The sequence below is a fragment of the Lampetra fluviatilis genome, chromosome 60 (assembly GCF_964198595.1).
Source record: "Lampetra fluviatilis chromosome 60, kcLamFluv1.1, whole genome shotgun sequence".
Taxonomy (NCBI): Eukaryota; Metazoa; Chordata; class Hyperoartia; order Petromyzontiformes; family Petromyzontidae; genus Lampetra; species Lampetra fluviatilis.
In genome coordinates this window covers 199,787-214,431 of record NC_136334.1, presented here as the reverse complement: position 1 = coordinate 214,431, position 14,645 = coordinate 199,787, and the positions used below count along the sequence as shown (strand labels likewise).

General features: G+C 47.5%; 1 protein-coding gene across 4 annotated transcripts in view; it reads right to left on the bottom strand.

Moving 5' to 3' along the window:
• The window catches only part of LOC144950917 (uncharacterized), a 71,799-nt gene extending 60,486 nt beyond the window's left edge, over window positions 1–11,313 (bottom strand). For 2 of the 4 annotated variants that reach the window (XM_078881090.1, XM_078881093.1), the window contains exons 1-4: window positions 11,145–11,313; window positions 6,618–6,709; window positions 4,596–4,727; window positions 855–902 (exon numbers count right to left, since the gene is read on the bottom strand). In XM_078881090.1, coding sequence (XP_078737216.1) covers window positions 855–902; window positions 4,596–4,727; window positions 6,618–6,707 — 270 coding nt within the window. In that variant the 5' untranslated portion in view covers window positions 6,708–6,709; window positions 11,145–11,313. Of the gene's footprint in view, window positions 1–854; window positions 903–4,595; window positions 4,728–6,617; window positions 6,751–11,144 lie in introns of all 4 variants that reach the window. The other 2 variants (XM_078881091.1, XM_078881092.1) reach the window with 2 other exon arrangements.
• Between the last annotated feature and the right edge of the window lie 3,332 nt (window positions 11,314–14,645).

The window sequence follows — 14,645 nt, the reverse complement described above, 5'->3', positions numbered from 1 at the left end:
TTATTTATTGGATATTTACTTTTGTTACTTATTTACTGTTTTAAGTTCACTCGTTTCCGGTTAGTTTGTTTTCTTTGTGCACGTTATGATGTTAATGTTAACAATTGATAGTGGAATGTATTACAAATGTAAACTTTGTATTAATATGATGGATTTAAGCTGCGGTAACGAGGTTAAAGATATGAATGCATGCGGGGTATATGGAGGTGCGGGCTATCTGAAATTAGTTTTACACAAAACGCTATTTTTGCGGGGTATATGTGTTTGCGGGTTATATGCGTATGCGGGCTATATGCGGGAAAATACGGTAAATATCAGCACCTGAGAGGCAAGTGGCCGGGGGCAGTGCTCGCCACACACGTCTGTCTCTCTTGTGCATCACTAATAGCACTTGCCCCAACAGCATGTATAGGCTATCTTTGTGTTTGTGTCAAACATGAACATGCTTAGTGGATATATGGCAACAAATTGATTCATCGACTTACACCGATTCTTAAGCTCATGATGCAGGATTTAGATCGCATGCATGAGAATCGATTGTTTATGAGCTACGCGTGTTACGGCGACGTCACGCTTAGGCTAATGGAGCGAACGAAACCATCCCGAAGAGACGGAAGAAAAGAGAAACAATACAAATGAGACGGTGAAAGCGAGTGCTGCAATGATTCACCTCACCAGCTGGGATTAGATAAATTGTTGACTCATACCTACAAAACTGAATACATGTGTCGCGAGCGTAAGAAACAAAATTAAGAAATTCATGCATTCATCAATCCATGTCTAATGTCCCAATGCTGAATTACACAAGAAAACAAATTGTAAGCGCATGTCTAACGATTGGCGTTTTAACTTACCACTACTGTGTCAGCTCCGATCACCAAGTCTGGTGTTTTCTGATGTCTCTGTTTAAATAAAACACACGCAGAACCTTGTTTAGTTTTTTTTGTCGCGAATTGCATCTCAGAAAGCTGTTGGGAAAGTGGTGTACCGATGTGTGTGAAGTATTCACTCAGTGCGTACTGCCAGGCATGACACATGGATCAGAGACATCAGCACTGACAAAGAGAATCAAACAAGAGCTGAAGAGGGAATTCCTCATCACGACCCATGGGCAGATAACCCATAGGTGTCCACTACACATTTTGTCATTTGTTTCACTTTACTGTCTTATTCTATGCATAACCTTCATAATTACATTTTGGGTCAGATCGTGCAAGTAAAATGTGTGTCGTAGCGCACACGCCGCTGAGCATATAGGCGGGTGTGCCAACAGGACGGAGGAACTAGGGCAAGGGTCATGGTCGACCTCGTGTGGAAGCCCCTGGAATCCTCTGGAAGGTTCCAGAAGGGAGGCCCGGCTAGGGCGGAGCCAAGCCGCGCCGAGGGGGATAAAAGCAGCAGAGAGCGAGAGCTCCGGGCTGCCGGTTCTGGTATTGGACTCGTCTCATCGTCGTCGTCGCCGCCCCCGTCGCTGCCGCTTTCGCCCAATCATTGCATGGCCGGACAGTAGTTGGCTGTCCCGGTCGATGCCGTTGGTGCAACGCAGACAGGGTTGTGTCTGGGACGTGTGTGGGAGAGAGAGGGGGCCCGAGTGGTGGCATGAGCTCGGCTCATGCCTCCTGCGACCACCTCGTCTCTGGCTGACTGTGTGTGCGACGCATGCCACCCGCACGCACAGACGACACTACATATGTATGTATAACTTCTTTTGTACGGTACGTTTGCTAACCATGCTAATCGGAGGTGCGGGGCAAGGACAAACTAAAAAAAAACGCATTTCTAAAGAAAAACATTTTCAATCTAGATTTAAAAATGCATATCTCCAGTGGCTTCCTAATATCGGAAGGAAGAGTGTTCTAGACGGCCGCAGAAGCGCATTTGAAAGTGCACAATGCAGTGACCGTGTTATTCGATGGCTAGCCAAAAGCTGCGGCAAGGATGACTGGAGTTAGCGTGATGGTTTATGCTCTTTGACAAGATCAGCAAGGTATTGTGGTTCATTTGTGGCAAGCACTTTGTGTGTAATGAGTGCGACCTTATAATGTGTTCGTTCGGCAACTGGACACCAATGCAGCACAGTGAGAACTGGACGGACATGATCGGATCTTGTAGTACCCATCACAAAAAGTGCCAGATCATTTTTTTGTATACACTGCAGCTTGGTCATGTTTCTGCCACACTTCCCGTAGAGTAGTGAGTTGCAATAATTGAGCCTTATCGATACTATGCCATGCTAATGTACATCGGACCCTCAGGATGAACGGATACTCTGACCGCACCATCCGCCAAGCTGTTTCTCCCACCATACAGAAACAGCCACATGAAACTCCGACCAAAACTATCACGTTACCATACATAGCAGGCGTGACCAAAAAGATCTCCAAAATTCTAAACAAACATAAGATCCAAGTCTGATTCAGTACAGTGCATAAAATCCGTGATCTGATTCCATCTGTGAAGGATGTCGTTCCTGACTTACAGTATCCTGGAGTCTGCAAACTGAGTTGCAGTTGTGGTGATTGCTACATTGGAGAAACGAAACGTCATGTTTCTGATCGTGTCCGCGAGCACAAGTCAGATCTGAAACACGGCAGAACTGATTCTTCGCCCGTTGCCGATCATTGCTACAACTCTGTGGGCTCTCATGAAATTGTCTTTTCCGAGACCAAGGTGCTCTGCAAACTTCCTGGCTACCATCAAAGGTTTGTACATGAAGCCATACAAATATACAAACACAGACATAATTTCAACCGTGATGATGGGTACAAACTGAGTAATCATTGGAAAGATGTGATTAACCATGCAAAAAAGATTTAACTACACTTATTTGGACCATCTTATTTGACAGACAACTATTACAGGTTATTGATAGACAGCCAGTATTGTTTTACCAGGTTTAGTTTTTTCTTTTTTCCCACTTTTGTTATGTAGGCTAGGCGTAGTCACAAACCGCACCTCTCCATAACAAAGGCTCAGTCTTTTGTTATGCAGTCTATTCTTAGTCTTAAGCCTCACCTTACCAATTCTAGATTTGAAGCTTTCGTGACTGCAAGGAATCATCTTCTTAGGTTTTTTCGGTAAAGTCACGTAGAAAGTAAAATAAAATAAAAAACAAAAATCACGACGTTTCGTGATTTTTGTTTTTTATTTTATTTTACTTTCTACGTGACTTTACCGAAAAAAACCTAAGAAGATGACTCACCTTACCATATTAATAAAAAGTGTGCCGTACTTGGCCCTTCCCCTCTTCAACCATTATATATACGGAGTGGTAGCTCTTGTAATCTCTCATTTACTTGATACAGCTGTCGTGGCTGTGACGGTTCCACCTGAAGACGGAAGCTTGTGTTGCCTCCGAAACGTCGTGATTTTTATTTTATTTTACTTTTATTAATTTTAATTTTTTACCTACGTGACTTTACCGAAAAAACCTAATTATATGAATCCTTGCAGTCACGAAAGCTTCAAATCTAGAACTATGCTACACGCCAAAATGGTGGCTATGTAACGACTCAACAGTAGTCGAATGTGTCGTAGAGCCCTGATATGAATATATTTTTAATGTGGTGATCAAACGACATATTCTGGTCGAGTATGGTACCGAGGCTCTTTAGAGGAGTAGAAAACTGAATTCTGAAGTCTGCCACACCTGATCCTCCCACACAATTTTTCGCCTGAGTACTAACCAGCAGAACTTCCTATTTTTTTGGATTAAGCAGCATTTTGTTTCGTGCAAACCACACGTGCACCACTCGCGTACAATCTTCAAGATTACCGAGGCTTTCCATGTCTAACTTTGACTTCACTGCGGTGTACAATTGTGTATCATCAGTATATAATTTAAATGTCTGTCATGCGTTGAAATGATATCGGCGATCTGAGAGGCATATGTTGACAAAAGGAAAGGCGTGAAGATGGATCCCTGTGGTCCGCCAACGAGCCACGGCATAGGCGATGACTGTTTGTCTCCCAGCTTGACAAACTGTAATCAACCATAAAGGTATGACTTAATCCACCGCAGTGCTGTACCCGGTACACCGAACCTTAATCTTAGCCACCCGATAAGTATCTCATTGTTAATAGTATTGAAGGCGGCTGAGATATCGAGGCCAACCAAATCTGTGGCGTCCCTGTCATCCATGATCTTGTAGAGGTCATCAGTGGTCTTTAGTAGAGCCGTCTCAGTGCTGTGGAGCTTCTGGTACGCCGACTGCAATGGGTTGAATCGTCACAACAGTGTGGGGATGTAATCGCTTCAGACACAGGGACTTTATGCCCTTTGAAATTATACTCAGGATTTGAACTCGGGCAATAGTTTGCGGGGTCACTATGGCTCAAGCCAACTTTTTTCAGGAGCGGTGTTTCCTGCGTCATTTTTAACTGGTCTGGAAAACAGCCCTTGCCAAACGAAAGATTTGCCAAGTGGACAATCAGTGGCGCAAGCAAATCTGAGCATGATTTGACAATCAACGTGTGGATCTAGTTGAACGGCGATGTCTTATTTGGCAGCCGTGCAATGAACATTGACACCTCTGCCACCAACGTTGGTGCCAGGGTCTGGATATCCTGCCAGCCAGCCTGCGGCGGTACCCTACCTCGTGCATGCGCTTCGCCACCTCCAGGGCCTTGCGCACGGCAGTCTCAGTCGCGTATGCGTACGGCGCCGGGTACTCAGCCTTGCTCAGGTCCTCCGAGTACCATGATGGGACCACCTCAAACTTCAACCCCTGCAAACAGCAATCCACGACAACAGTCAGTCAAAAGGCAACCTTGCTGAGCCATGCTGATTATCCATACAGAAAGTGAAACCCAAAAACCTAGCTCAAGACAAAGAAGATCTTCGGCGTAGCCTTGATCTTCAGTGTAGCTGTCAGCAAGCACCAACCTTACCCTCTCTTATTAGGCCAAGCGTATTGGCCCTTATGGCCCATGGGCCCCGGTGCAGTTTCACCACCTGTGCACACAATAACTTCACCACTGGTTCCTATGCTAGTCTATGGGTTGTGATCATCTATAGGTGTTACGTATTTATATTATGGATCTCTATGAGAGTCTACGGGTAACTGAGTCTCAGACTTCTTTCGTATGGCAAATGCAAAGCAACAACTTCAATTTCACATTCAAGTGGTCAAGCCAGATAACCGCATCAAGAGCAGCAGAGTGTATCGCTGTAATGTCTCCTTCGTATATGTGGATCTGGCATTGTGTCGTTCTATGTTGTATGGTCTGTTCTGGATGACCACAGTCGCACACTGGAGAGTTTGACATTTTCCATCTGTGCGTCAGGTATCCGCATCTGCCATAGTTTATGTGGATGTGATTTAGGGTGCGCCATGAGCTTCGTGGAAGATCAAACCCAGGGATCTTCTGTATTGGATCTTTCATACCGAGGTGTTTGTGAGTTCTTTTGAATATCCATTCAGCTCTCCAAGCTTTATCAGGTTGAATTCTGATTGTTTAAGGTTAAGTGCATGGGTCCAAAAGGGCTTGTGTGACTTCAAGCGATAGGGAGGGATGTTATTGAGGTCCTGATGAATGGGAAGGTGACTGCTTTCCTTGATTTTCAGGATTTCCCAGAGTGTTACAGCATCATCGCAGATGGGTGGGGGAGAGATGTGTAATAGGACGGGCAGCTGGTGTGTTGGGGTTGACTTGAGAGTTCCAGTGATACACCGCATTGCATTGTTCAGCTGGGCATCAACAAGTCGAGTGGCTACTTCTGATACATAATGGCACACAGTATTCGGCCACAGAGTACACAAGGGTCATTGTTGATGTCTCAATGGCATAGCATGAATGCAATGGACTATGGTGCAAGGAATGAAATGGGGCACTCTATGCAACGCACCACCTCTCCGAAGCCCCACTTGCATACTCACCATTACACTGTGGTGGATTTCTAGTTTAGCAATGACCATTCCTCAGTGCTCGACAGACAAGAAGTGGCAGTGATGGATTGCTTGTGAATTCAAGGGTCGTGTGTGTCCAGGGTCAAAAGCGACCACAGTCAGCCAAACTCTGTTAAAAGTGCTGTGCTGTGCTTAGTTTAAGGACACACAGTTGATTCCTATTTACTTTGGAGAGTTGTGCACAAGAGGGATGGAGAGACAGACACAAATGTGGGGAGTGTGTGAGCAGTACTTGTAGTCTCGTTCATCTTATCAGTATTTTAATGCTTTATTTCCCTACCAATTTCTAGATCACACTCACTATCTTAAAGATTCCCCATAGAGTAGCTGCTACCTACCCCTCTCTTCAACGTTCGGAGCAATGCTTTTGCTGTAGCAAAACACCGCAAAGCAGGACCCTGACCCTCCTGAAAATGCGTGGCAAGCCTCAGCAAGGCTGTACTGGGTGGGATGACACTTCAAAAATATCATAGTTTCCCATTTCACTTATTCACCCAGGAAATCCTCACTGAGACTCATGCCTCTTTTTAAAGAGGGTCCACACCGTGGGCTATGCTTTGCGAATGACGTCACATGATCTTTAGCGTGAAGCAGTTAATATACCCCGTAGTAACAACCAGGGCAGCCACTGCATTAGAACCATAAACCTCTGCGGCAAGCAGCAAACACACTCTCTCTTGCTAGGCCGCGGCACCGACCAACACGTACAATGTTGGTGAGGATGTCCCGTCTGCGTGGAGAGGCACTGGCCAGCACCACGCACTTTCCGGTCAACTTGGCCACAACCGGCTTTAGCATTGCTACAGAGGGGGTGACAAAGACAGAGATGGTGCGGGGGTAACTGTCAGACCCCACATATATACACGTTACAACACATTCAAGCCAATACATACACATGTGAGCACACACACAAATGGCACAGACAAGAGATGGCCTGTCAGCCAACAGGAATGCACCTGAACACACAACCACAACCTCCATCCATCACAGAAATTCCTACATAAAAAAGTGGGTATAGTTAGTGGTGTTACAGGGACTTTAGGCTGGATGGCAACCTTTTTAACATCAGGAGGCTCCGAGTAGTCACGAAAAATAACATCTGCGCCTATCATCGAGCTGCAGTATGTTGATGACTGTGCGCTCGTGGCCCACACACCAGAGGCCCTGCAAGCTACCCTTGAAGCTGCTGTAAGTGTGTATGACAGATTGTGTCTCTAAGTGGACATAATAAAGACTGAGTAGTATGCCAGTGGGCATCTACTAATCCACCTTATTCACCCACCTTCACCGTCTTTGAGAAACCACTCACTATAGTGAAATCCTTTAAGCACATGGGCAGCTGTCGGGCGACTGCAGCATTAAAAGGGAAGTACAAAACCAAGTAAAGCAGGCGTCATCCATGTGGCAGTCAGAGAGGGATAGCTTTGGGGGGGGAGAAGGAGCGAGGGATGCGCGGGGCAGCATTGTGCGAAAGTGTTTGCAGGTGTGCGATTTGATCAGCTCGTGAGCATGATGGATTGGACTAATTTGAGCACGCTGCGCTAACCCATTTAGAGAACAAAGGGCTTCAACTCAATAAAGGGGCCCGCCGCGGAGACTGCCGGGGTCTTGACCGACGCGTCCGCTGTGCTGCAGACTTGAGACCACGCTGACCACGTGAAACTCCGCCTCGTTCACGGCAGGAAAGTCAGCCGTGTCGGTGTGTCATCCCAGCAACCATCATTTTGGAGCCAGGAGTGTTGGTGACAACTTGCTGCCCTGTGAGCGCGATCGACTGGGGTTCTGCTGTTGACTGCTGGTCTGTTCTCCAGTGTGTCATCCCAGCAACCCTCGTTGTGCAGCCAAGAGTGGATTGTCACAGAAAACCACCTGCAGCTGCCATGAAAATAGCCCTCCGCGAATGCTGAAGCCTGCGGGGCGTCGGCAGCTGGGACACTCACGGGGAATTAGGGAGGTGACCACCTGAGGGCTGTGAAGTTGTCCTTGGAACGTTAAATTTAATCTGTTCCAGAACTGGCGAACACTTCATACAAACCCTGGATGGTTGCTCCGCAGCTGTCTCCCGTCAGTGTTCGTATTTGAATAAATCCGTGAAACCGGTATTGTCGGGTCGTTGTATGATTGTATTATTTGTTGTTGCTGTTATGAGGGTGATTTGGGTTGCTATAATTGCTGGTGATATGTTCACTCCCCCAGAGAAGTAGCAAACTTGTTACCATTAAACAATTTAATGACTATAAAAATGTTTTATTCAAAGTAAATGCCATTATTTTGCAGTATACTGGCAGTGATCCTTCTTATACTCCGCACACGGTCATCGGGTGTGTCGCGTGAAACAGGGGCCCAACCATAAACTAAACCACAGTGGTGCGAGTACTGAGAGCTAGGATTTCAGTTATAGACCGAAACCTCCAAAGCTCACGTCGCAAAAATACACACCGTTACAATCCTTTTTTGGCATGCTCAGAAAAAGGGTATTCCAGAACAAGGACCTCAGCCTACATACTAAAACATCTGCTTACCAGACAGTAGTAATCCCAACACTCCTTTACAGCTGGGAGACGTGGCCTTGTACAGTTGTCCCATGAGGATGCTTGAGGCCTTCCATATTAGGTGTCTTCAAAGCATCCTGGGGATAACCTGGCATGACCGAGTGCCCCATACTGAGATACACTGCAAAACCAACTGCATCAGTATGGAGGCTACCATCATCCAGCACCAACTCCGCTGACTCAGTCACTTCATCAGGATGCCAAAGGAGCATCTTTCACGTAAGGTCTTGTATGGCCAACTGCACCTAGGCCACCACTCTACAGGGGGCCATAAAAGGTACTACAAGGACCAACTGAAGATGGCCATGAAAAAGTGCAGCCCGAACCCTACCCAGCTGGAGGACACTGCCGCAAAACGCTCCATCTGGCGCCAGCTCTGCCAGCAAGGAGTGTCGATGCTCGAAGAGGACTGAAGTGAGCTATGGAAAAGGAAGCATCATAAGAGACATGAAGCGAGAACCATACCTACACCTCCAATAAGCGGCTTCACCTACTCTGTCTGTAGCAGATGCTGTGGGGCGAGGATTGGACTTTACAGTCACACAAAATCCCACAAATAGAGGCAGAAGAAGAAGGTCATCATCGGATATGATGGATAACCTTGAAGATGAAAGACCCTGGAATATTGCCGGTTTATTGTTGGCAGTTCAACCTATCGCAGGTAACCTCTGTCCACCAATTGAGCTATCGCAGGGGTTGTTTTGGGGGTTAGTTTTGGCCATTCGCGGGTATACTGTACATGGAAGTACTGTATCATTGATAATACCGTGGGGCGGGCGAGGGACACAAGGCAGTCAGTGGCACCTCAACCTTTGCCGTGCAAGCATCTTGCGGACAAAGACCACCGTATACCCTATTAACAGACGGTTGGGGCAACTGCTGTGAGCGAGCACCTATGAAGGCCAGTACGGCATACCAGGGGGTGTGCAGCCAGCACCACACGCCTTTGTCTCCCAAGTGGCAATATTTACACATTTCACCGGGTACTTATGTGGCTGAGTCGACCTAGAGGATGCCCAGGACCGATTTAGGTAATCATCACTGGCGTTGGGCATGAGCAGAAATCGAACTTGGGTCGCCAGGTTCGTGGTGCTGGCCACTCATCAGTCATCACCTCGCGTGCTGTTCCGGCCTTTATAGGCGCTGCTCGCTAACGGCACTTGCCCCAACAGTCTGTGAAGGCTACAGGGGTATCGTTGTCATTGGTGTGTGTGTTTGTGCGTGCACGTTTGCCTGGTGTGTGTGTTTTATTTGTCTTTGTCTTTTTGTGTGCGCAATTGTGGTTACTTATTGCGACCCTTTCGACAAGCCATCCAGCATCAGGACTCAAGATATACTTTACTTAATGTTTTATTTACTATACAGTATTTTTCTAGTGTTGCATGCAAATGTACACTATTTGTATTGTTATTTATGAGTTTAACAACCGCAACACATTTCATAACACTGACCATTTGGCCATTTAAAGTACATTGTGTTCCGACTTACGAACGGGCCTCAGGAACGAATTGTATTTCTAAGTCGACTGTCCGTATTTCGGGAAAACATTAGTGTTGAATATTGCAGTTTTGGTTTTCGCGGCACTTTGCAAGAACGTAACCCCGCGATATTCAAGTTTCTGCTGTACTGCGTTTGGCAGTGCTGCAAGAGCTCAGATAAACAAAAACTCCAACACATTCTCCAATAACACTGTGTGGCCTTCAAGACCTCAGGATCGTGGGTTCGGGTAGGGGTAAGTTTTGTTGTCAAAACTGTGCGAGTCCACCGATGGTGGTCATGGGAGCTGTGGCCCAGTGGTTAGTGCAAAATAACCTGGCAACTTGAGTTGGAGTCCTGGTCAGGGATATCGTCAGTGGCGAGTGATGTCTGAACCGGTCCTGCCACCACCCCATTCAAAAACTCGCGCTGACCAGCGTGGAAAAGTATGGTCAAACCACCGTATATGCCCATAACGGTGCGGTGATTTGAACGACCTCGCCTGGTACGCAGGAGGTCGTGGGTTGAGACTCCGACTCTGACGCCTGCTGCTGTATATTTTGAGTTTGCATGTTCTCCTCGTGGTCGTGTGGATTTTTCTCCGGCTCCTCCGGTTTTTCCCTCTATATTTAGAAACATGCACTTAAGAGTATTTGGCTGCTGTAAATTCTCATAAGCCACTTCGTTAAGCTATCGTGTGGCCAGGTCGCTTCTGAAAAATAGCTACATAGCTCAGTGGGGCCTTACCTGGTAAAATTTAAAAAGTGTAGTTGAAGACTACACTATACTGTATTCACCATATCCACCACACAAACTGGCATGTCAAACAAGACCCAGGTGCTACCCATGCATACAGTACAGAGCACATATATAATGCTTTCGCGACCACATAAATATAAATGTGCCGTTCAACCCGCCACAACCAAGGTTTGTCGCGTAAACAGAACACCAAAGCAGCAGACATCGTGCTGCTTGTCACGGCTATCGCGATTTTCACCTGAAGACGGGCGCTTGTGTTGCGTCCGAAACGTCGTGATTTATTTTGTTTTATTTCTACCTACGTGACTTTACCAAAAGAACCAAAGAGTATGGATTCCTGCAGTCACGAAAGTTTCAAATCAAGATAGAACGTGTCAATTCGTTACAAGTACATCAAACCTATATTATGGCACATGTGAGGACATTGTAGGCACTGTTTACCACTCACCGTAAGCTGTCGTCTGTGCACGAGAGGTTGAATGGAGTAGCTGATCGGCTGGACTTTTATATGTTTAAAACAAAATACAATGAAGATGAATTCGCGCAGCCACCGTAACTCAGCCGTGCCCTTCCTGCTACTGCCCTCAATGGTGTCCAGTACCCTTCGATTCCATAATCGATTCCTTGTGGAAGACGCGACGCTGCAGTTGGGGTGTTTACGCTTTTGGAATCAAACGGAGAGCGGAGGGCAAAGAGTCCGCCATCTTACTCAGGGAAGCACGAGTGGATCTAGCATCCACCATCTTACTAGGGGAGGAACCGAACGTTGAGTGGAGGGCAGAGTCAGCCATGTAAAGTGGATCCAGCGTTCCCCATCTTACTCAGGGAAGCACCCACGTCGAGCCAAGTACAGAGTTCACCATTTTCCTCGGGGATGCCCCTCTACAGTTGATTAAAGCCGGGATCCATCATCTTACTCGGGGAGAAACCCGAGTTGAGTGTCGAGACGCTCTGCCATCTTACTCGGGGAGACACACAACGTTCGGTGAAGCCAGTCTGTGGAACACGTGTGCACAACTAAAACCGCCATTCGCCACGAACTGTGACGTCACCACGGTGCCTGTGCCAGGCGCACTTTTGAGGCCATGTGGAAGTGTCGAAGGTTCGCTGACAGGAGGTCTCGGGACACACCCAGATGCCATGGGTTGGCTGACTGACATTATCGGTAGATGCACCAGCTGTTCCCACTTTTGTGCCAACTTGCTGCGTTTTATTCGCCGGGCGCTCCGCTCGTTGTTGTGAGTGTCGCTCCTCTGCCTTCAGTTGTTTCAGTTTCATTTATTTGGTATAGCCCTGTGAGTCATTCGGCTCTTGAATCGGGTGCAACCGCAACCAACAAAAAACAAAAACATGAACAAGAAAACATCTTAAAGTGACTATGTGCAAACAGAAAAATCCAGGAAAAAACTGCAAAGTCTTCCAGAAAAAAAACACCGTACACCAACGCTGTGCAAAAATCCCAGTGGGATGCAAGTCAAACAACAACAACCACAAGACAACTTGAGATTAAAGCCATCATTCTAACTCCGTACTACAACAAACAAACATGGCCAAACCACAAAACGTTTTCGAAATCACAAAAATAAAGCCATAAACAATGTAACAGTGATCATGGGAACTGTGACCGAAATTTCACAATAAACGATATACACAACATGTACCACCAAACCCTGTAGCCACAGCTGGCTGCATGAGTCACTCCACAACAGCAGGAGCATCAGTAGGAGTATCAAAAAATTTCAAATACACCTTTAAAGATCAGCACACTAAATCAAAACACAAGATATACGTTGCAGCTGTCATCCGGAACGTAAACATTTCATTTTAGGCCACTGAATAGCAGTGGCAGCTAGGGGTGTACAACTCCTCTAAAGCAGTTTTGAGTGATGATGTCATAGGTAGTGATTCAAGTTGCAGTTTATTGGCAATTGCATTCCAGACCCTGGGGGCCTCAATAGCAAAGGCCCTTCCTCCAGTATTTGTACGGCAATAAGGAATGTAAAGCTGGTAAATGAGGTCACATTTGTTCTTCGAAACAGAGAGGAGATCCAGTAGGTAGTCTGCAGATTTTTTTGCAAGTACATCGTGAATAAATCAGATCTGGTGCACAAGCCGTCGAACATTAAAATATGTTAAGTTTAACCCAATGTAGAGATCTCAGTGGTGAGTCCTATATGGGCAGTTTAATGCAAATCTTAAGGCCGAGTGATAAATTGAGTCAAGCTTTCGATTTAAAGCTTTCGTGACTGCAGGGATTCATCTTCTTGGTTCTTTCGGTAAAGTCACGTAGAATGGAAATAATAAATTATAAAAATAAAACATAATAAAATAATTCTCACGACGTTTTGGCCACAACGCAAGCAGCCGTCCTCAGGTGGAGAACAGGTCTGTCGAGAAGATAGAGTCTGAATGTAGACATTTTTTGCATGCCGTATTTTTTTGACACATGTGTAATGTGAGGACATATCCGGGTTGCTGTTGGATTACACCTCGTACGATGATTGGCTCTGCCGGTCCTGGCCCATAGCCAATGGGGAGAAGTCTAGGGGCGTGGCTCTGACGTAATGGGAAGGTGACATCTGTAAGTAGAGGATTGGTTCTGCTGGCTTTAACCACAGCCAATGGGGGGACGAGTCAGGGGCGTGGTCCTGGGAGCGTACCATGGAGTCTAGAAGATTCCATAGAGGCTAACCAGGATTGGTGGAAAGGTACCACGTGACCCAGGTATTAAAAGGGGTGGAGACGAACAACACGTGATGAGATCTGGAACGAATGGAGGGTGAGGCCACGCTGGAGCGTGGTCCAGGCTGCCACGTGGCCGCGCGTGTCTCTCTCTCTCTCTCCCTCTCACGCTGTCTGTCAGCAGCGTGAAGGAGTAAGATGGGAGGGTTATGAACGAAAGACAAATAAAGACCGGATTCCAGAAGTCGCTTCCACGACCTTTATTACATTGGTGTCAGAAGTGCTTCTTGAGACCGTTTGGACAATTATTAGAAAATGTCCAAGTGCCTCAAGAAAAGAAACCCACCGGATCCTCCGTCGGATAAAGATGTCGAGGCAGACGAGGACGAGCTGCTGGAAGTCACGGGCCCTTTACAGCCGTCTGCCGCTCTCCCCGACACCGCGCATCGACGACAGGCCGGCGAGGCGACGTCTCCGGCTGCGGACGAGGGGTGGCGTCGGATGGCGGAGCAGATAGAGTCGCTCCGTGCGATCCTGCTAAATCTTGCAACGGCGGTCGTGTCATCAGCGGCCCTCGGTCGGCCGCGTGGAACTCACCCAAGGGCCGATGACCAAGATTTTCAGCAGGAAACGCCGTCCGCCATTACTCCTGCCGCGGAGGGGGAGGCCTCCATCTTGAGCGGGGCTGCTGCCACGCGGCCGCTGGACGCCATCTTGGGCAGGGCTGCTGCTACGCGGCCGCCGGACGCCATCTTGACGGAGCCGCGTGCTGCGCGGGGAGCGGGATCTGACACGCCCGAGGCCTCGGATATTTACCGCGGCCATCGCCTTCCTCAAATTGAAAAATTTGTCGCCTGGGGTGACTGGAGCGCGTTCACGTGGCGGTTCGAGTCAGCATTTCGGTCGGTGCGATGGACGGAGGCAAAAGCGCTGGAGGCTCTGCCCATGTTATTGGACGACGTCTCCTTGGCAGTCTTCTGCTCCATCCCGGCGAGTAAGAAAAAGACGCTGCGTGATGCTTTCGCGGAAATGGCGGAGTTCTACTAGCCGCCTACGGAGGCTACCAGGAAATTCATGCAGCGGCGTCGAGGAGCGGATGAATCGCCCTTGGCCTACCGAGGGGCGCTGTTGGCGCATGCCATGGCCGCCTACCCCGATTCGTCAGCCGATCTCCTGGATCCTCCCATCCTTTCTAGAATGATTGAGTTGTCCCAGGAACTTAACATATCATTACCGGTGTGCGGCCACAAACCGCTAACGTCTCGAT